The 19,803-nt window shown below is 32.4% G+C and overlaps 2 protein-coding genes across 3 annotated transcripts; one reads left to right on the top strand and one right to left on the bottom strand.

Annotated features, from left to right (window-relative positions):
* Window positions 1-1,055: 1,055 nt before the first annotated feature.
* LOC123211191 (endo-1,3;1,4-beta-D-glucanase-like) lies at window positions 1,056-8,095 on the bottom strand. 2 transcript variants are annotated; one of them, XM_044629747.1, is made up of 8 exons: window positions 7,982-8,095; window positions 7,718-7,878; window positions 7,558-7,579; window positions 3,873-3,999; window positions 2,780-2,870; window positions 2,553-2,642; window positions 2,391-2,491; window positions 1,056-1,537 (listed from the first exon to the last, which is right to left on the bottom strand). In XM_044629747.1, the coding sequence occupies exons 2-8, from the start codon at window positions 7,869-7,871 to the stop codon at window positions 1,481-1,483; spliced, it is 642 nt and encodes a 213-aa protein (XP_044485682.1). In that variant the 5' UTR covers window positions 7,872-7,878; window positions 7,982-8,095; the 3' UTR covers window positions 1,056-1,480. The 2 variants fall into 2 exon arrangements, with proteins under 2 accessions (XP_044485682.1, XP_044485681.1); XM_044629746.1 differs by having other exon boundaries at window positions 1,056-1,532.
* Window positions 8,096-9,314: 1,219 nt separating this feature from the next.
* LOC123210301 (ribonucleoside-diphosphate reductase small chain A) lies at window positions 9,315-14,268 on the top strand. The gene is made up of 9 exons (XM_044628574.1): window positions 9,315-9,630; window positions 11,082-11,242; window positions 11,588-11,636; window positions 11,725-11,851; window positions 12,666-12,731; window positions 12,860-12,976; window positions 13,179-13,341; window positions 13,427-13,497; window positions 13,911-14,268. The coding sequence occupies exons 1-9, from the start codon at window positions 9,468-9,470 to the stop codon at window positions 14,023-14,025; spliced, it is 1,032 nt and encodes a 343-aa protein (XP_044484509.1). The 5' UTR covers window positions 9,315-9,467; the 3' UTR covers window positions 14,026-14,268.
* The last annotated feature ends 5,535 nt before the right edge of the window (window positions 14,269-19,803 follow it).

Here is a 19,803-nt window from a genome sequence, read left to right as displayed (position 1 = left end):
TTTATTTATAATAATATTTTTTTGGCCATTTTTATTTTTAATTTTGATAATTCTCAATTTACTTCGATATCACTGTTTACTATGTAACACAGAAACAAAAACATGAAATCGTAAAAACGTTGGAATGTATTTTCTAAAAATATAAAAAACAAAAATATAAAAAAATATATAAATATAAAAAATATAATGTTCTCTTTTATAAATACTAAAGTTTATAAAAAATACAATAACTTATATTTCTTTAAAAAAATATAGTGACTTTTTAATAACAATAAGATATACACTTAACTAATTTAGTCAATCATCTAACAACCAATTAAATAGTATTTATCAAATATAATTAAGTTGATATTTCAACTGCTTGTTGACAAATGTAAAAACTAGAGATAAAAATAAGATGAGTTTTAACATATCGGAGAAAAGAGAAGCTTCAGATGTCAGAAAAGAAGGGAGATGAAATCAATCTAAGGGTTTAAAATTGTAAAAAAGAGTGACACATGAATCAATTTCAATTTTTTTATATTTTTGAAACGGCCCCAAAACGTTTTTAACAAGTTTCGGGGGTGTGTATAAAATGAAAACGTTCCCGAAACAAAAAAACGCATCATGGGGTAAGTTTTCGTGCTTCCTAGTTGTTTACTTTTCGAAGCTAAAGCTCAAATCCACCCTGCAACCCATAAGTCACACTTATCTTCTAACTTTAATGTCCTATGGCTTCTGTATCTTAGTTTTTCAATACCGAAAGATCCTGCCACTGCTAATTTGATTAATTCCACAGATATGCTAGTGAGAAATTAACAATTAAATCTTATACTTTAGCTTATATAATTTGAAAAGGAGATTCCTGAACCCTTTGGAAGAGAACACCTAGGATATTGGATTATGGGGTTACAAACTCAAATTAGAATCATGCAAAACTAGGTAAGAGTTATGAATTGGGATGAACAACAATCGAACTAGCTTAAACCCCCTAGTTCATAGGTCATCCGCGGTTTACCCTACATTGGCATTAATATAAAAATAATCAAATTTTTTACGATTGGCAAAAACTCGAACTTGAGTCACAAATTTATAAGGAAAATAAAAATTTTCACAGTTGTTGGATCTTAAATTCCAACACCTAATCAACGAATATAATGTGTATAACCACTAGTCAATTGATCCAATAGTTAATTGACTTGGACCGACCCTTTCACTAAATTAATGCTCGATCCGAGTCTAAAAACATTGTTATCGATGGTAACTGAATTTAGCAAGTTTTTTTTTTTAAAGGAAAGGTTGATATTCTGAGTAGCCCAATATCCAGCAATGATTATGCTAACGCAGGAAAATCACAAGGATAATTAAAACACTGAACCAAGCCAATCACTTGGCTCCTGGTACTGATTTTGTCACTTGACATGCTTAGTAAACCAGTTTAACATGTCTTCATGAGCCTCTTCAGCGTTCTTGACAGCAGATTCATCTTCAACTTTGTACTTCACTGTCCATCCATGCGAGACACCAGGGAATGTTTTAACAAAGGAATCAATCTGCACTTAACAATCATACATATGAAATGTAAGGTTACATATTGATAGGATCCCAGCATATATTCAACCAAAACAATGAAAAACTCAATCAAATGAAGCGATAGGAACAAGAGGCATCAGCTCCTCCTAAGGCCGTAGCCTCCCAATCAACAAACAGTTGTCCAAAACCTTATACAATTCTTTTCCCTTCTCTCTCCCTCCATCAGCTCCCTCTTTTTAATCTTCTAACATCCTAATCATATCTTAATCTTCAAATATTAATTCTTTTAAAATCCTAATCCTGATCCTATCATAATCTTCAAATATTAATTATTATCATATTCTTCAAATTTAAATATGAGCAATATTATATGTATAAATATGAGTAATATTATATGTATATACTTTGAGTATACAAATAATATGTCATCACATGATTGATTATTACTTTATCTATAATTTAAAATAATTCAATAACATGATGACACACCATTAGTATACTCAATTATGTTCACAAAAGTATACACATAGTTTTATTATTTAAATATTAATCATGCTATAAAATATTATCTCAATCAAATATTATCCTGAACAATATTATTCTAATTCTAACGTATATACAGTGCAAATGTTGGAAAACAGACTACTAGAGAAGAATCCTTTTGTCTTGTCAACTTTTTGGGAAAATTGGTTTGAAAAATGATTCTTTCCCCATTGATGGCAAGCTCAACTTTTTATCAAATGCCCACAGATGCATGAGGAAACCAATTGAATTTTGCAATAGCTTGGATTTGAAGCAACATATTTTCACACCCTAAATCTTTGGATTTTGATACAACAAATAATTATCAACAAACTTTCTCATTGAGGATCTCTTACCACAGATTTGATTGACAGTATCTCTGCAAATTGTTTCACTTGCTCTACTGGGCAATAAAGATCAATTTCAGCTCCCAAAATGGCAACCGGAATCTTAACCTCTGAAATAAGTTATAGTTCATCAGTAACGAATACATAGAGTGAGCTAAGTGCAGAACTTACCTTTGATATCATCAACCGTGACCCAGGTAGGATGCAACAGAACGGCTGCCTGAATATCATTAGTACTTGCCAATTTCACAGCCACCTTCCCTATTTTAGAGGAAAGGGATGAAATTTCAGTGTCTACATCTGGTAGTCTAGATCCCAGATACCGGAAAGGTCCAATATTGTAAAGCTACAGAGCCATATGGCTCCTAAAATTGAAAAAAGAGAATGAAAAAGCTCACCTCCCCAGCAAAAACCTGCAGCCCCTATGGCAGACACACCTTTACTTTTGAGAGCACCAATCACTGGTTTGGCATCTTCATATCCTTTGTCCTACAAAGGAATCTTTTTAAGCTAAGCTGAGTGCAGATCAACAAAAGGCTATTAGATCAATTGTTGATTTGCAAAGGCTAGCTAAAGAACTTCACGGTTGTACAAGTTCAAGATGATGACAACTCTATCCAAAGAAAGTTAGCACAGTGGTTGATGGATTGTTTCTGTTAGGATTGAGGGTGTACAATAAGCAATACAAGGGTTCAAGTAAAAGAACTTTAAATTGGGGTGAGCTGGCTGGATCGGTCATTGTAACAAAAGGTGATTACAGGTAGCAAAACTATGTAGAATGGGTGGAGTGGGAGACCAGGCTGCAGCATTATAAAGGAGGCTTGAAGAAACTGAAAGGGGAAGAGAAGAAAATTGTTGCTGTGGTTTTTGTAGGAGAGAACCTGGTCTCTTGAATACCAGGCCGAGGAGGGAATCCTGACACTTGAATTTGTCATACCATAGATCTTGATTTCTATTCTCTTGATTTTCTGGTTATTATTTTAGTGTAAAGACTGGTGGTGAGTAAGTAGAGCATTGCTTGAATATAGCCTAATGGTTTGTTGCTCAGAGAAGATATGGGAGTTCGTTAACTAGTTGTTTGAAGGAACCTGACAGTTTCAAATAACCCAAGGTTAAAAAAATGAATTTGAAGTGGATCCATTTCACATTTTTACATGGCCTTTCAGATGAGTTCAACTCTCATGCTTAAAATGAAAACTACAGCATGTTATTTCTTTTTCCCTTTTTCTTTCACTGTTAGGTATGTTGTATAAATTCGTTTCTGTAAATTACTTGTTACAATGAGTTCAATAAGAAGATATGACCATATCCTATCACCATCCTGTTGACCTCCCGGCTAGGATGGTGGCTAAATTACTAATACAATGCATATAACTGTAACATTATTCAAAAGAAATTTTGAAATCAGTAAATAGGAAAGCATCATACATTTATCATTTGTCAATTTCAACACTCCATCCTCAATTCACTTCAGTGAAGCAAGAAACTAACCGTGTCATGAGCTTTTACCCAAGCATCTCCATCAAAGTGAGGGATCCTCACATCAACAGGCTCACCATAAAAGAAATCAGGAGCCACAACTAAAAATCCAGATGCTGCAACTTTGTCTGCAAGTTTCCTGAATAATAACACAATTCATATATTAGATCAGCTGAAATTCAAATCAAATAAAAGAGATCAAATCAAATGCATAGTTTGAATATCTCAATTTCCAGGAAACTGATTTATGCAGTGGACAGTCCATCTCAAATAGCATTGATAGATAAAGGAATACCATTTTAAATGTACATAACAGTGCTTTTTTCAGTTCCAGGATTTGGCTCTTTACTTTCTTAGTTGAACTTGAAAAGCAAGTTCAAAGCATGAGAGAAACATTCTTCCTTCTTCAAACATTCAAACCAAATGCACCATTTTGCCAAAATGCTTAACAGTGACCATTAAATATCATAATCATTCTCTTCAACTTACATCACCAATTAGAAGAGAAAAGAGAAAGTTCACATGAAATTCTCGAAAAAGTATAACTTAGGTAGAATAGAATTATCAAGGTTGAACTTATCATGTCCCTATGTAACATTAGAGGAAAATGCTCAGCATGATACAATCAACAATTCAGCATCACCATATTTCTTTCTTTTCCCTATCTCACATGCATGATAAAAACTTGTTATGCTAAATAAGAAATAGTAATGGCATGAAAAACAACTAGTCTACCATTCAACAAAGGTATGGGGTTTCATGGATAGGATACATTTTTCTATCTCTTGGCAAAGTTGTAATACCTTCAGATACGTTTCAGGGGCATTTATGTCTTTTGACCCTACTTTAAGACATTATGTCCAAATGTATGTGGATATATATAGAGATATATAAAACAAAAACAAAAAAAATAGAAAAGAAGAAAACTACAAAAAAAAAAAAAGATATAAATATAAAATAAGCCAAAAAGGCTAAAAGACAAACCAAAAGGCATTTTCATCTTCTTCTCCTTTCCTTTCTAGAAGTTCAGCCTTCTTCATGCTCTTTTTCTTTGTTTTTTGAAGAAAAATGGAGGATTTGAAGGGGTTTTGGAAGATAAAATAAATAAATAAAGAAGAGGAAACACTTTGGAAGCCTTAGTAACTAAAAGATCTCCTTCTTTTCCCTTTACCTATGTTTATATATATTTTATGTATGTTATATGAATATGTTAGTATGTTTTAGTGTTGATTTAAAGTAGTTTTGGTGATAAAAGAAGCAAGACAAAGAGGAGGAAGTCAACCTGACAAAAATTGACTTGAAACAAGATAAGTGGAATCATTTTTGGTATATTTCATGTTTTATACTTTTGGTTCCTTTACTCTATGTTATAAATGATGATTTTGAAGTTGAAAAATGTTGTTTTGCCCTTTGGGGTATCTATGTGTGTGATTTTATTCATGGCAGAGAGTTGAAAAATATTTACAATTTTGCCACTGATTTTGTCTCACGTTTTGACTATTTTATCTAATCAATAATGAGTGTTATTATAGCTTGTTGAAAAGCTCTTTGAATCCTATTTTAAATGATATATAACTTGTATGAATTAAAGACCGTTTGAACTATTAAATTGCATGAACAAAAAGACTGTCTTACCAAAAGAACAGTAAAAACGGTTTTTTGTCATTGATTTCATCCCACGTTTTGACTACTTTATCTGATGGATCATTAGTGTTATTATAGCTTGTTGGAAAGCTCTTTGAATCCTCTTTTCAATGATATATAACTTGTATGAATTAGAGACCGTTTGGACTATTAAATTGCATGAACAAAAAAAACGGCCCTATCAAATAAACAGTAAATACAACTTTTGGAAACAAAGAAAAGGAAGAAAAGAAAGAAAGGAGAGAAAAAGAAAAGAAAAAGAAAAGAAAGAAAAGGAATTTGGGGCTCATAATTCAAGGGTCGTCCCAAGAGTATGGTTTGGTAAGTTATAAATAATTTTAAATGGAAGCAAGATTAGTAAGAAATAATGCACGCAAACATGTTACAAACTATGAGGGGGCACTTTACGCTACACCACCTGCAGTAAAGCACATCCGCAGTAAGAAATATCCGTAGTATGACATAGACTTGCAGTAGGGTCCGCTCGCAATAGAGCACAATTCAAATTTAAAAATGTGTAGTGAGAGAAAGGAAGAGAACCCGAGCTTAGAAAAGTCTCAAATCCCTATAGTCAGCTTCCAGAAAGTACCAGATAGGACAAAGTGTGACCCAAATCGTAAAGGATGAGCTAGATTATCCCCTCAATTCCTTGAAGAGGTTATGATGTGAGATTGAGGCCCGAGAGTGATTTAGAACAAGAAAGGAGACAGTTTACTTAATTCTTTCCCCTTACTAAGTGTTCTTATCTCTCACTTTTTTTTCTTTCATGATTGTAGGTACAGTTGATCAGGGTAGCTGCGAGGTAGGGTCGGGTTAGCGAGGATAGATCCGGGCTCGGGCTAAGGCTAGGGCTGGTTATCTATGGTTTTTGTTACATGCACATGATATTGTTGCCTTTTGACCCTATTCAGATAGTTGTATAGTTGTATTTAGGGGCATGTACATGATTACTCTATAATTTTAAATGTTTTCATATGAGTTTTCATATGAGATATATACATTTTTTGTTCGTTTCCAGATTTTCAGTTTTCTCAGAATAATTTCGGAATACTTTTAGTGACAAATCTATTTTAATTTTTTTTTTTTTTAAATAGACGTTCTAGATATTAATTCGTAATATTTTTTCTCTAGAAGACAGTACTTTTAGGGAGAAATGTTACAAAAGTGATACAAATTAGCTACTTTGACTAAGCTGTTCAATTGTGCCAATTGCAGCTATGACATAGATACTTTCAATAACTCATCTTATAAATTTCAACATTTGTAGCAAAAGAAACATTAAAAGGATATTTCCAATAAGGTGTATTACTAATTAACTAAATTTAGGCAATATGACATAATAAATGTTCATTTAAGAAGCCAAAAATTTCAATGGTGAAATCATAAATAAAACTTAGCAGTAAAATATAGGAGGTCAATGAAAAATGAAATCTAAAATAATTGATGTAATTTATTAATATTTTACTTATACTTCTGTAAAAAAATTTTCAAAGTCAGAGGGGCCAGCTAACCCCCCCATGACCACTCTTCCCTCTTAAGGTTAATTCAATTCAAGTTAAACTGAGTTTGACTTTGAGTTAATTCAAGTTTGGTTCGGTTTGAGTCTAAGTTTGAACCCAACAAGTTACCTTCAAATCAACTCAAATTCGACTCGATTTGAAGGGAATTGAGCTCGAGTTCGGCTATAGTGTCAAGCTCAAGCTGAGCCCAATTCAAATCAAACTTTTCTAAGCTTGCAAGTTTAGCAAACCAAAAACCTACAAGCTTAAGCTCAAACTAGACAATAACAAAATCCTTAAACTCGAGCCTGCTCAAGCCGGGTTGGCAATCAAGCTTGAGCCAACCTAGCTTGAATCCCTCCCTATTCCGTCCCAATTTTACATGCTATGCCATATACAAGAGAAATCTGTGTTTCACCCTCACAAGATAAATGATATATTCAAATTAACACCGGTAATTATAACCAACACTTACTGCATTCTGAACTTGTTGACATCGTTAAAGCTTAAGAATGAATTGACACAAAAGGAAAGTCAATAATCAATAACCGTACCTAAACAGGGGTGCTTCATAGCCTGCAGAATTTTCAAGAAGAAAAGCATATATCACATAACATTAACTCAAAGAAAGGGTACCATTCACCTAAAAAATGGGAACCCCACTTCAAGATAGACCATATAAAGCAAGAATGAAGGGATGGTTTGAGTTGTTACCAAAACCATCAGAAAGGAAGAGAATAGCGAGCTTAGAATCAGAAGGGCCAGTGACATAAGTTTTGAGACCCGCAAGTTCTTGGACAGTCCCTGCTCCACAAGTGGGGCTGAGGATTGGTGGGTTCACAAGGCACTGAGAGCTTGCCATTGCCATGTTTCTTCTTCAGAAAAAAAAAAAAAAAAAAAACGTAACAATGGCTTGTTTTATAGGGAGACAAACACGATGATCAAAACGACGTCACTGCTTTCATCAAGTAATCTTACCTGGTCGGTCGTCTTGTCAGTTCTTCCCTTGTTGTTAATCATTTTGCTGAATTTGGCGGCCAGTCCGCCACTTTTCACAATATAATGGAATATGCATGGCTTCGTAGTTGCCGTCGATTTTGGTTGGATTTACAATAATGTTGTCATATTTTTTTATAAACTGGCCCTACAGAGTGACAATGGCTAGATTCAATTATGGCAGAATGTAAGTAATACACAGTACGAGATTGACTCGAATCCGGAAGAGTCAAATCATAGTAGCGTAAAATTGGATATGAGTCAAGTTAGCTTGAATAATGGTTCCGCTTGGTTGAGTCAAGTTGAATTTATATGGGGTCAAGTTAGAGTTCTTGGCTTAACTGATAACTAGATTAAACTCAAAATAAAAACTGTTTGATTTGGTCAAACTCAAAAGTCGATTATTTGACTTTGTTTGTAGCTTAAATCGAACCAAATGATGTTTACGTGTCAAAATTTGAGTAACCACCGTGAGCTAAAATAATAAGTTATGAATATAAACCAAGCTTGAGCTTCGAACTTCCCCATCAAATCGAGCTCGAGCTTCCCTTTAATACCATTCAACGAATTCAAATTGTCCTATTATACATTTAAGTTGAACTTAAGTCAATCTATATTTAAATTTGATTCAACTCGTATATATATCTATTCAATCTAGGGGTATATACGAACTAAACTAAACCTAAATATCATCTGACTCGAGTTTAATTTAAATAAAAAATGAAGTTGATTGGGTTTAACTCAAGTTTATCAAGGTAAAATTAAAAGTATCTCAAATTTAGTTACATCTATAGTTCAAAGCTTGAATTGTGGCTCAAGTTCGCAACTCATTAACAAAAATAATGTGATTTTACCTGAAAATAGAAAAAATGATATTATTTTGATAATTATTTAACATTACTTGAATCAAACAATGAGTCAAACTTAAATCAAATCGAGTTATTGGTCAACTCATGAGTCGAACCAAGTCTAACTTTCTTTAGTTTTTATTTAACTTGATTGTAGAAATGAGTTGATCCTCTTGAGTTGAATTCTAACTAAATGAATTTGAATTGAGTCAATCTGATTCGAATTTAATTTTAATTCAATTTGAATTGATATAAATTTAATATTTTTTATGAAAATAAGTTTAATCTTCAATTCAAACTCTATTAATTTTATTTGAACCCAAATGACTTGGATCAAACCTAAACCAGAATAAATTTAGTTTGAGTGAAGGTGGGATCAAGAAAGACTCTTCTTTGTACGGTGATTATGGGACAAAAGCCCACTTCACATGAGAAGCCCAACTCACGAGAACTCGTTCATGTAAACCGGGAAACAAACGAACTCGTAAACAAACCTGTCACTTACCAGTCGCAATCCACAATTTGTCGGTTTTCTCTCCTGGTGTACGGGTTTTTGGGGGGGTTTTCACTACAGATAACAAAACTAAAACCTCGAAGAGACTCAGAGAGATAGAAGAGAGATGGGGTCTTTAAGGGATGAAACAAAGCATGTAAGAGGGCAACATAATGAAGAAGAAGAAGAGCCAATATTAAAGGAGCAAAACCAGAGGTTTTGTATGTTCCCCATTAGGTACAAGCAACTTTGGGAGATGTACAAGAAGGCTGAAGCCAGTTTTTGGACTGGTAACTTTTCTTTTTCTATTTCGAACTTTCTTCTTTTAGTTTTTTTTTTTAATTTCCGATTTTTGCAAAGGTTTTTTTTTTTTGAATGTTTTGACCTTAAAGTAATTGCTCTTTGTTCAATTGTTGGTTTTTGGCCACCATTTTTGTTCTTTTTAATTTCTTATTATTATTTATTTATTCCGATGGAATTGTTAAATTGTTGGGTGTGTATGTTTACATTCTGTAAAGGACTTGTTGTGTTAGCCTTTTTCAATTATTGCAATTAGAATGCCTAGGCTATGAAACATTTCTGAATTTTGGGATAAATTTTTTATCTTCTCTGATTATATTTGGCTAAGAGATATTCGCCCTTCAATGATTTTCATTCTTTTAAATGCTTGGTATTGGTATTGGTTGAATATCCTGAGACATGACTATGCTAGTTTGAGTTTGAAGTAGAGTATACTTCCAAAGTTTTATACAATGTAATGATCAATGTCATAGGGACGTAATGCTATATTGTCATCTATCCCATCCTAACTAGTTTGCAATTTGCAATCCTATTTTAATGGGCGCACATTTAAGGGATTCAGCTTTATCATCATACATCATAGTTTGAAACCTTATAATTGGTGCATATGGTATTTATGACATGAAGTGCAATCAATTTGCTTTTTCAGGTCATTGTGAGAGATAAAATTCATTTTCTGTCAATTTAAGCAAATTTTCTACAACTCATGCAGGGTAAAATGACAATTTCTCTTAGAGATAAGGTAAAAATAATTTTGGCCTCCAGGTCATTGTGGGAGATATTATCAACATCAATGGTTTTTTTTTTTTTTTGGGTAGTATTTGAAGTTATATAGTTGCCTCTGGACGTTTCCATGTTCTTATACCCAAGCATCAAACTAGAACGTAATGCCATTTGTAACACATCTCTGTGTTGGCATGACCTTTGTTCTTCTGCTTACCCTTCTTGAGGATTGAGAGAATTTGTACATGGACAATTTAATGCCATATATTTTGTCTTACAGACCATGTATAGCGTTTTCTTAAATGCCTAACCTGTAATTATGCAATGTAACCACATGGCAATATATTGAATTCATCGGTGTGGTCTTGATGGGTAACGGTGAGAGGTTGGTGGAAGTTGCACTGGTGTCATTTGTTTAATGGTGTGTAGATTTTGGCTTGGGAAGTTAGTGGTATCAATACTGATGACTAATAGTAGATTGGCGATTATGTTGATGATGGTATGAAAAATTACTTTCTTTCATCATCATCTTCTTATTTTTTTAGTCTCCATTAAATAAATAAATATAAGAAAGAGAGAAGATATCATTCTTTTTTCAGTTTACAGTTTATCTTCATCCTCCCAAATAGCTGATTTTCTTAGTTTTGCTGAAGTTTACTTTTCACTCTTTGGTTTTTTCCCCGTTGTATATTCTATTAACTTGTTAATGGGATAACAGCTGAGGAGGTTGATCTCTCCCAGGATATGCAGCATTGGGACAACCTATCTGATTCTGAGAAACACTTTATAAGCCACGTATTGGCATTTTTTGCTGCTTCTGATGGGATTGTTTTGGAGAACTTAGCTGCAAGATTTCTAAATGATGTTCAAATACCAGAGGTAAAATTATAGTCTAAGGTCCTCTAACTCTTTTTTGTATTCACATATTTCAGATACAATAAGTGATTTTTTTTTTTTTTTTTTTTGCAGTATTCTTTCTGTTTAATCTTGTTCATTATTAGCTGAATTCTATAGTATGCATCGCTGCTTCTTTTTAATTCTTTTCTAGCTCTTTATAATTCATTCCCATAATTGCTTCAACTTACTCCTGCTGTTATGTATGATAGAGGTGTGGGATAAGAAATGAACCTTATTATTATGACTAATTTTAGCTTACGAATGTCGGGGTCCAATTATTTTCTTTCTTCAAGTGATTTTCTAACTTCAAGGCTTATCATCTCTCAGGCCCGGGCATTTTATGGGTTTCAAATTGCAATGGAGAATATTCATTCTGGTAGAGTTTCATTAGTGATGTTATTTAACTTTCCTCTGCAGCTAATAGTTGCTACATGACTGATGCTGTTTCTTCTGCTTGTTATCAGAGATGTACAGCTTGCTTTTAGAGACATATATTAAGGACCCAAAGGAGAAGCATAGTTTGTTTAATGCAGTTGAAAGCATTCCTTGTGTGGCTACTAAGGCTAAATGGGCTTTGCAGTGGATTCATAGGTACTACTGCATATTTCATTTTTATTTTTTGAGATTATTGTGTATAACAACTTCTTAAGCAAAAAGTTCCAAAAATAGTTTTGTGGCAATTCATCCTAATCTCAAGCATGATGGCAAATGATTTTAGGTTCCTGGTGTAGACTTATATAGACATTATACATTCCTCTGTTTGTTCTTGATTTACTAAGCATCCATGTTACACCATTGAGTGTGATTTTGTCATTTCTAACTGGATGGGTGTGCAGTCGTTTAGTTATTTCAGTAGACTTCCACAATTTGGTCACTTGGAAATATCCCTAGATTTTTTGGAGGCTATGTCTTTGATGGGAAGAAATTAGGGGTGGATTCGAGTCAAACCGAGCCCAAAATAAGGGCCAATTCAAACTCTACTCAAATCTAGAACTTCTAGCTCAAGCTTGAGTTCAAGCTTTTGAATAGTAATGCTGAAGAGGTGAACAGTAATGTTGGAGAAATGATTCGTTGGCAAACTCTCGAACTCAAGCTAAGCTACCGAACTAAAATGCTAGCTCGAGTTTGGCTTGTTTGAGCCAAATATGCATTCGAGCTTGAATCCACCCCTAGAAGAAATAACATAGTGTAAATAAGTAGAACTTCATGGATAAGCTTTTATTCCTGAGTGTTAATTCCTTCTTCTAAATTCTTTCTTGTTTTGTATGATTATCAAATTCCATGTGCAGTTTTGTAGCTTCCTACCAATTTCACAGTGTCATTTGTGTTTTTGCATTAAACTCTGCGTAAGTTAAAGCAAGGGAGCCCTTGCTTCCCACATTATCTCATTCTGGCCCTTATGCAGCGGAAATACTTTTGGAGAGAGACTTGTAGCTTTTGCATGTGTCGAAGGAATTTTTTTCTCTGGAAGGTATTTTGCTTTAAACATCTTGGCTATTAGGCTCTTCAATATTATGAACTTGTATTTTATGATTTTTTTTATGAGGTATAAAACGAATATCATTGAATTTCCTGTCATTGGCATTTATTTCTGTCCAGCTTCTGCGCTATATTTTGGCTGAAAAAGAGGGGATTGATGCCAGGTTTGACATTCTCAAATGAGCTTATATCTAGAGACGAGGGATTACACTGTGACTTTGCTTGCCTTCTGTACAGGTGGATGTTCTGTTTTATAATTATTATGGTTACTATTATTTGTTAAGTATTGATGGTCTGCCGTGTTTAAGAATCATTTTTTGACTGTGTGCCATGCTATGCTTCCTGTGGCTAAATTCATGGACCAAACTTCAATTTTCCAAAGAAGAAAAAGAGGATACAGAAAAGTCCTGAAAAGTGTAATTGTTCTTATTTCTTACAGTTTGCTACGAAAGCAGCTAGATTGGAAAAAAGTTCATCACATTATTCATGAAGCTGTAGAAATTGAAACTCAGTTTGTCTGTGACGCCCTTCCTTGTGCACTGATCGGCATGAACTCAACTTTGATGAGCGAGTACATTAAGTTTGTTGCTGATCGCCTTTTGGTACATCTCATTTCATATTACATCTTTTAACAATTGCTTGTGAAAAAGAACTGCACAAATTTTCTAATTTTTCACTCTCTTTAAGGTTGCCTTAGGGTACCAGAGGAAGTACAACGTGGAAAATCCCTTTGATTGGATGGAATTTATATCTTTGCAGTAAGTATGATGAACACTTGTTTGCCAAAAAAAAAATGATTTTATGCATCTTTTTTGAAAGTGCTTAGGACTGATTTTTCTTCCGCAAACTAATTACTTGAGCGTTGTCATAATTTGAATGTATAATATAAACCTTGAGGTAAATATAAACCTTGTAACCCTTATAAGGTGCTTCCAAGGAAGCATCTCTTGCAATAAATTAGATGTGAATCTTTCGATTCCTACACTTCTTTTCCATCCTATGCGAATAGACTTAAGATCCTTTCGATTGTATCACCATGTTTAAATTAGACGTGAATTTTTCACTTGTCCTGAAGCTGTCTCGGCTCTGAAACTAAGATAGGTTTCTGTGAATATATGTTATTGATTACAATGTCTTCTACTTAGTATTTTTGTTTTGATTGACTTTGCAGGGGAAAAGCTAACTTTTTTGAGAGACGGGTAGGCGATTATCAGAAGGCTTCAATCATGTCAAGCCTTGAAAATGGAGGCAGAAACTATGACTTCAAGTTGGATGAAGACTTTTAGTCAAAATTTTGTTGCCTTCCCTCTGGTATTATTCTTGTGCTGTTGTAAGCATATAAATTTTTGAACTATTTGCAGGCAATGCCCAAGGCATCATTAGTTCATAGCCCCAACTGGTTGTTCTTAAAGCCCTTATGCAGCTGGCTTGAAACTTGGATTCATGTTTATAATATATTCATGAAGTATGATGTTTACTGCTATCTTTTTTCTATTAATTTTACAGATTTTCATGGCACTGTTATCACATTTTGTAACTTACTGCATGGTGGAATGTCTATATCGTCTTTACTTGCAAGTTACTCTCTGTTTATATAAACTTCTAAATAAAGGAAATATAATATCAGCAGAAACAGCATCAGGGATTGCTTTAGTCTTTAATTTAATACATTTTAGTGGAAAATGTTCAGATCATGCATGGGGTTTGGACTTGGGTGGATTTGAGTTAAATCGAGTTTCAAAGCTAGTATGAGACTGGTGCAAATCTATAATATCTAGTTTGAGTTTATTCTATTTATTGTACAATATTGTCGAACGATTGTCAGTGAGATGAATAATATTATTAATAAAATAATCATTATTATTGAGAGGTGAGCCAGTGTTTCTAGAAAGATGAACAAGTTGAGCTCCTGAGTTTAGGCCAACACTTTTATTGGCAAATTGGAGGTTACAAAGTCTATGCCCAAGTACTTATTACTTCTTGGGTTATCATTGTTATCTTATTAAGTTTAGCCCTTGTAGTTGTTCGGAATCCTCAAACCATTCTGGCTATTGGTCAAAATTTCTTCGAATATGTCCTTGAATTCATTCGCAACACGAGCAAAACTCAGATTGGAGAAGAATTCGGTCCATGGGTTCCCTTTATTAGAACTATGTTTCTATTTATTTTTATTTCTAATTCATTAGGTGCTCTCTTACCTTGGAAAATCATCCGGTTACCTTATGGGGAGTTAGCCGCACCTACAAATGATATAAATACTACCGTTACTTTAGTTGAGTTGGTGTGTAATGTCGTTAAAAGATTGTCAATTAAATAAATAGTATTGTTAGAAAAATAAACAATATTGCTAGAGGGGTAAATAGTATTATCGAAAAGACAAATGAATCAAGTTGTTGAGTTTAGGTCATTCGAGCCTAATGATGGATTTGACCCCTAGTTGGAAGGTGAATTCTCACTTTCAACAAGTTGCTGCACCAACAATTGGGACCTAGGAAAGTTGGCCCAGGCAACTGCATGCCATTTTTTTATCAGATAAATCTATGCTGTGCGTAGATTGCTGAGAAAACAAGTCAAAGAGCAAGTATGATTGTCAATGATCAAATTTCTACTGTTTAAAACTTTAAGAGTCAGCAGTGGGGTTAATTGAAAATTGTTTGTCTTTGTGAGCACACCCAGAAACTGGTAAAAGATTTTTTCCTTTTTCCCCCCTGAAATTGATCAATCATGCTCTCTACTCCAAACTTTACTCGTCTTTTCATCCATATGCTCGACCATTAATTCGAGATAATATTACCTTGATTCAATGGTGGAGCCAAGATTTTGCCAAGAGGCATCTTCATTGCTCCACCACTATTTATCAGTCAACACATATGTTGTTTTAGAGAAACACTCGATCAAATATTAAATTCTCAAATCCGATATTGATCAGGTTAGACAAGTGCCCAACTAATCAATACACTAAAAATGTAAAACAAAAAGGTGATAAAAAGCTGGCTTGGATAGCACCAATGAATGCATGCAAGCAAAGCAGCTTAAGAATGAGTTCAGTCCAGAGGTGATAATCTTATCGTTTAAAAATAAAAAAAGGGAAAGAAAACACCATATTTGCTTCCAGATAAGTAGAGCATATGATTCCACTGTAACCCACCAACCTCATTTTGGATTTGTAGCCAACTTCTTCTGTCAAGAATCTTTCTCTTTATCTTCTTCTCAGTTTGGTGGTTCAGGTGTCTGCCTAATATTATAGTCATCTTCAACTTAATCTTAAAATATTATAATCATCTCTAACTTAAATCCTAAAACTAATTCTTAAGTAACATATCTACATTCAACATCCAACCCGATTAAAAGGTCGGTCAGTGGATCAATTTGTTTGATTAATTAATTAGATTGACGATATTAATATAATATAACTAAAATTTTATATATATTTAATGGATAATATTTAATAATAATTGTGTTCAATTCAATAATATATATTCCCAATTAGCGCAAGAAAACCAAATAGAGTCACTTCTTCCAGTAGCAGGCCCAAGTGGGGTTCAAAGACCTTTTGACTTTGAAAATTTTTTAATTTTGTATATATAAATAATCAATGTAACTATTAAATTTTTATATTCATCTCCCCGAAAATTTTATTATTTTCTCATTGATTTTTTTACATTTTACTTTTTATTCAATTTTAATACTTAAATTTTAATTATGGGTTTGTCTTTACCTTCGTTTTTAATAATTGGGTTTAATCATACATAATGAATTGATCGTTATAGGATTTAAAACAATCAATCTCAATAATTGGTTTTAACCATGTATGACTAATTAACCAACAGTTGACTACAGGGTCTTGTCAAATCGATTCAACTTATTGATTTTGATCTGGGTTTTAAAACAATGCATTCTCGCATCTCGTAATGTCAATAAAAACAAATAAAAGCAAAAACATGGGTTCATCATAGTTTACTATTTAGACTTTGATCTTTATCCAACTTAATCACCTTATAAATTATGATTATTACCATTTCAAATGCAGCAGTTAATTATTTGACACAACCATCTAACCTAACTCACCCTTGTGGAAATCATATGACCCAATACCTTCAATTCCATTGGCTGTTCTATTATAATTATCAAAATGTTATCATTCCAAACATAGTAGTTACTAAAGCATAAAATTCAAATATCCATACATGTGGAATGCTAGGATTTGAAAACCTAACTTTAAAAATAAGACTTAGAACCGAAATCAAAATCACGCAACATTAGGTTGTAAAATTTAGGAAACATAATAGAAATTTGTCCTTATAGGTTCTTATTCAAAACCTACAAGATTAGGTAGGTTTTGGTTCTTAAGTACCTAACACTATTATATAACGTGTCGTTTTTTATGATTTTTAAGGTTAACTAACTTTTGTTACAAAAGTTTTGGACAAAAAGGTTATCCAACCTAAATTTGATTATGGTTTCAATTTTCAAAAAGATTTCGGTTTCTTAAAATAGTGATATTGAAACTTGCCCATATATTCAAAATTGAAAATTACCTTGTGAATGTGGGTTTTGCGTAGAAATTGAAACTACGACATTGGGTATCTAATGATTTCGATCTGATTCTATCTAGTTCTTTTGCTCATCCCTAATGGATATTCTATATTAGCTAAAATGAATCAATCAATTAATGATTGTTATATCTTGGAGGTATGAACAATACTTGATAATTCAATGTTTTTAGGGAAGAGAAGGATTAGCTTGTCGAGCTCAAACACAATTCGAGATTGATACTTCGTCGACTTTTTTTCTTTTTCTCTTACTCTGACATTACCATTCATCACTCAAGTAAGTTGAGTTTCTGCTCAAACTAACCATTTTATATTCGAATCAAATTCAATTTGATAATTTTATATTTGAATCAAGTTCAAACTAACATTTATTTGAACTCGAATCAATTCAAATCTAAGTCTAACAAAAACGAATCAATTAATCATTGATTGTTATATATTTGTAGGGGTTTTAACAATAGTTGATCACTCAATGTTTTGTTGGGAGAAAGGATAATAAAAGAAAAAAAGGAAATTGGGTTAAGAATTCACTTTCAAGAATGAGAAGGGCTCCACATAATTGTTATACCTGCCTGCCCACCAAGTGTGAGAGGTGCTTGCAAGTTCTGCCAAAATTTGTTCACTCTCAATTGGAAATGGCTTGGCCAAAAGCAAAACCTAAAGCTTTTATTTTTAGAATAAAATATGCCAATCCCATCACTACTTGTTGATGGCAACTATCCATCATCCCCTGTCATCATCTTCACCTACCCTTAACCACCAACATCTTTCTCTCCAACACTTAACCCATTTTTGGTGACAACCTAAAGTAAGAATGGGAATATTTAGGGCTCAAATCAATCCATGTTGAGTCCGAACAAGACCCTGTTTGAAATTTGTTTAAATATAAAAGAGTTAATTTAAAATCAATAAATTGAAATCTGAACTCAATTTAAAAATAAATTTACTTTAAATTTACTCTAAATTTATTCAAATTTGAATATTTAGATTGATTCAAACTTGACTCATTTGAATCGAGTTTGAATAGTTCAAATTGAATCAAACTCTAAGAATATTGAATCAAAAGTTATAAGAGATTTTGGACGTAAAACCTGAAGTATGTATAAAATAATAGGAATATATTAGGGCAAAATTCGATATACACTATATTCGAACAAAACCCAATTAGAAATAAGTTCGAAATCGAGAAAATAAGACTTGATTTCAATTTCAAAATAAGTTTATATTTAATTTAATTTGAGTTAATTTAAATTTAACTATTTCAATTGATTTAAACTCGGTTCGTTTACTCGATCTTTTAACTCCATCTCTCCCCAAACACCCTTTTAGTCTTTTCTCTCAAACAGAAAAGTTAGGCCGTTGGTTGCCCTCCGATCTTGATGGATTTGTGATTCCTTTGTGGGCCTTCTTCCTTTTTTTCTTCATCCTAATCACCCAATCCACCAACCCACATTCCTTCTAATTATTCTCAATCTCTTAATTCAAATACACAAAAAATAATTAATAAAACAAATTTATTTACTTAAAAATAAAAAAAATTTACTATATCGTCGTAAAAAATTATTTTAATAATATATTTTTTATTAATAAAATTATTTTATTCGGTTTGTGAATAGTCTTATAAGTTGTATGATTTGTATTTTCTTTTTATTAAATTTTAGAAAACTATTAAAATATTTTAATTTTCTTATAATTTTAACTTTAATAAATTTAGTTTAACATATTAAGTATATTAAATAAAATAATATTTTTATTATTATTTTAGTTTAATCAATTAAATATAATAATTATTTAAATATACTAATTTATCGAAATATTATATTAATTTATACTTAATTTGAGAGAGAAATCTATCTTTATGAAAAAAGTCTGATTTTGGTAATAAAAGATTACTCGAATCATATGCATCATTAGCATTAATCCAATTGTTTCTGATTAAAGTTGAATTTGATCCGAATTAAGATTGAACAAGATCCAACTTAAAATCACTGTAAATTCAAAAGAGTTAGTTCAAAATTAATTAACTAATGTTTGAACTCGACTTAAAAATCATTTAACACTGGATTCAATTTGAGTTGATATTCTAATCGATTTGAATTTAACTCTTTCAATTTGAGCTCTAATTTAAATTCGAACAACTCAGATAAAATCATACCCTAATTTGTAGTCAAACAATAATATTTCGATATTTATTAAAATAAGGTAAAAAATGGTAGGAGATTTATTATAATATAGTTTAATGATAGAGTTGTATTCACCGAGTCAAGTTCAAACAAAATCCAATACAAAATTGGTTCGAATTAGAAAGAGTTGACTCAAGATCAATTTTAAATCAACAAATTGAAGTTTAAATTCAGCTAAAAAATAATTTAACTTTAATTCAGTTTAAATTTTCGTAAAAATGAATACAATCTTTAAAAAGTTAAAGATTTTTTTTAAAAAAATTTCAATCGGAAGGACAAATTTTTTTGGTAAGTAAAAGGACAATTTTTATGTTGGTACAATATGGGA

This window comes from Mangifera indica, chromosome 3 (genome assembly GCF_011075055.1).
Source record: "Mangifera indica cultivar Alphonso chromosome 3, CATAS_Mindica_2.1, whole genome shotgun sequence".
NCBI lineage: Eukaryota > Viridiplantae > Streptophyta > Magnoliopsida > Sapindales > Anacardiaceae > Mangifera > Mangifera indica.
The sequence above is the reverse complement of the archived record's forward strand: the minus strand, read 5'-3'. Positions and strand labels throughout refer to the sequence as shown.

Coding starts and splice junctions, on each gene's coding strand:
- LOC123211191 (XM_044629746.1), bottom strand. CDS start 7,871: ATGGCAATGGCAAGCTCTCAGTGCCTTGTGAACCCACCAATCCTCAGC. Junction 7,580..7,717: donor CTTCCTTTCTGATGGTTTTG/GTAACAACTCAA, acceptor AAAATTCTGCAG/GCTATGAAGCACCCCTGTTT. Junction 2,871..3,872: donor GGGTAAAAGCTCATGACACG/GTTAGTTTCTTG, acceptor ATTCCTTTGTAG/GACAAAGGATATGAAGATGC.
- LOC123210301 (XM_044628574.1), top strand. CDS start 9,468: ATGGGGTCTTTAAGGGATGAAACAAAGCATGTAAGAGGGCAACATAAT. Junction 9,631..11,081: donor TGAAGCCAGTTTTTGGACTG/GTAACTTTTCTT, acceptor ATGGGATAACAG/CTGAGGAGGTTGATCTCTCC. Junction 12,977..13,178: donor TTTGCTTGCCTTCTGTACAG/GTGGATGTTCTG, acceptor TATTTCTTACAG/TTTGCTACGAAAGCAGCTAG.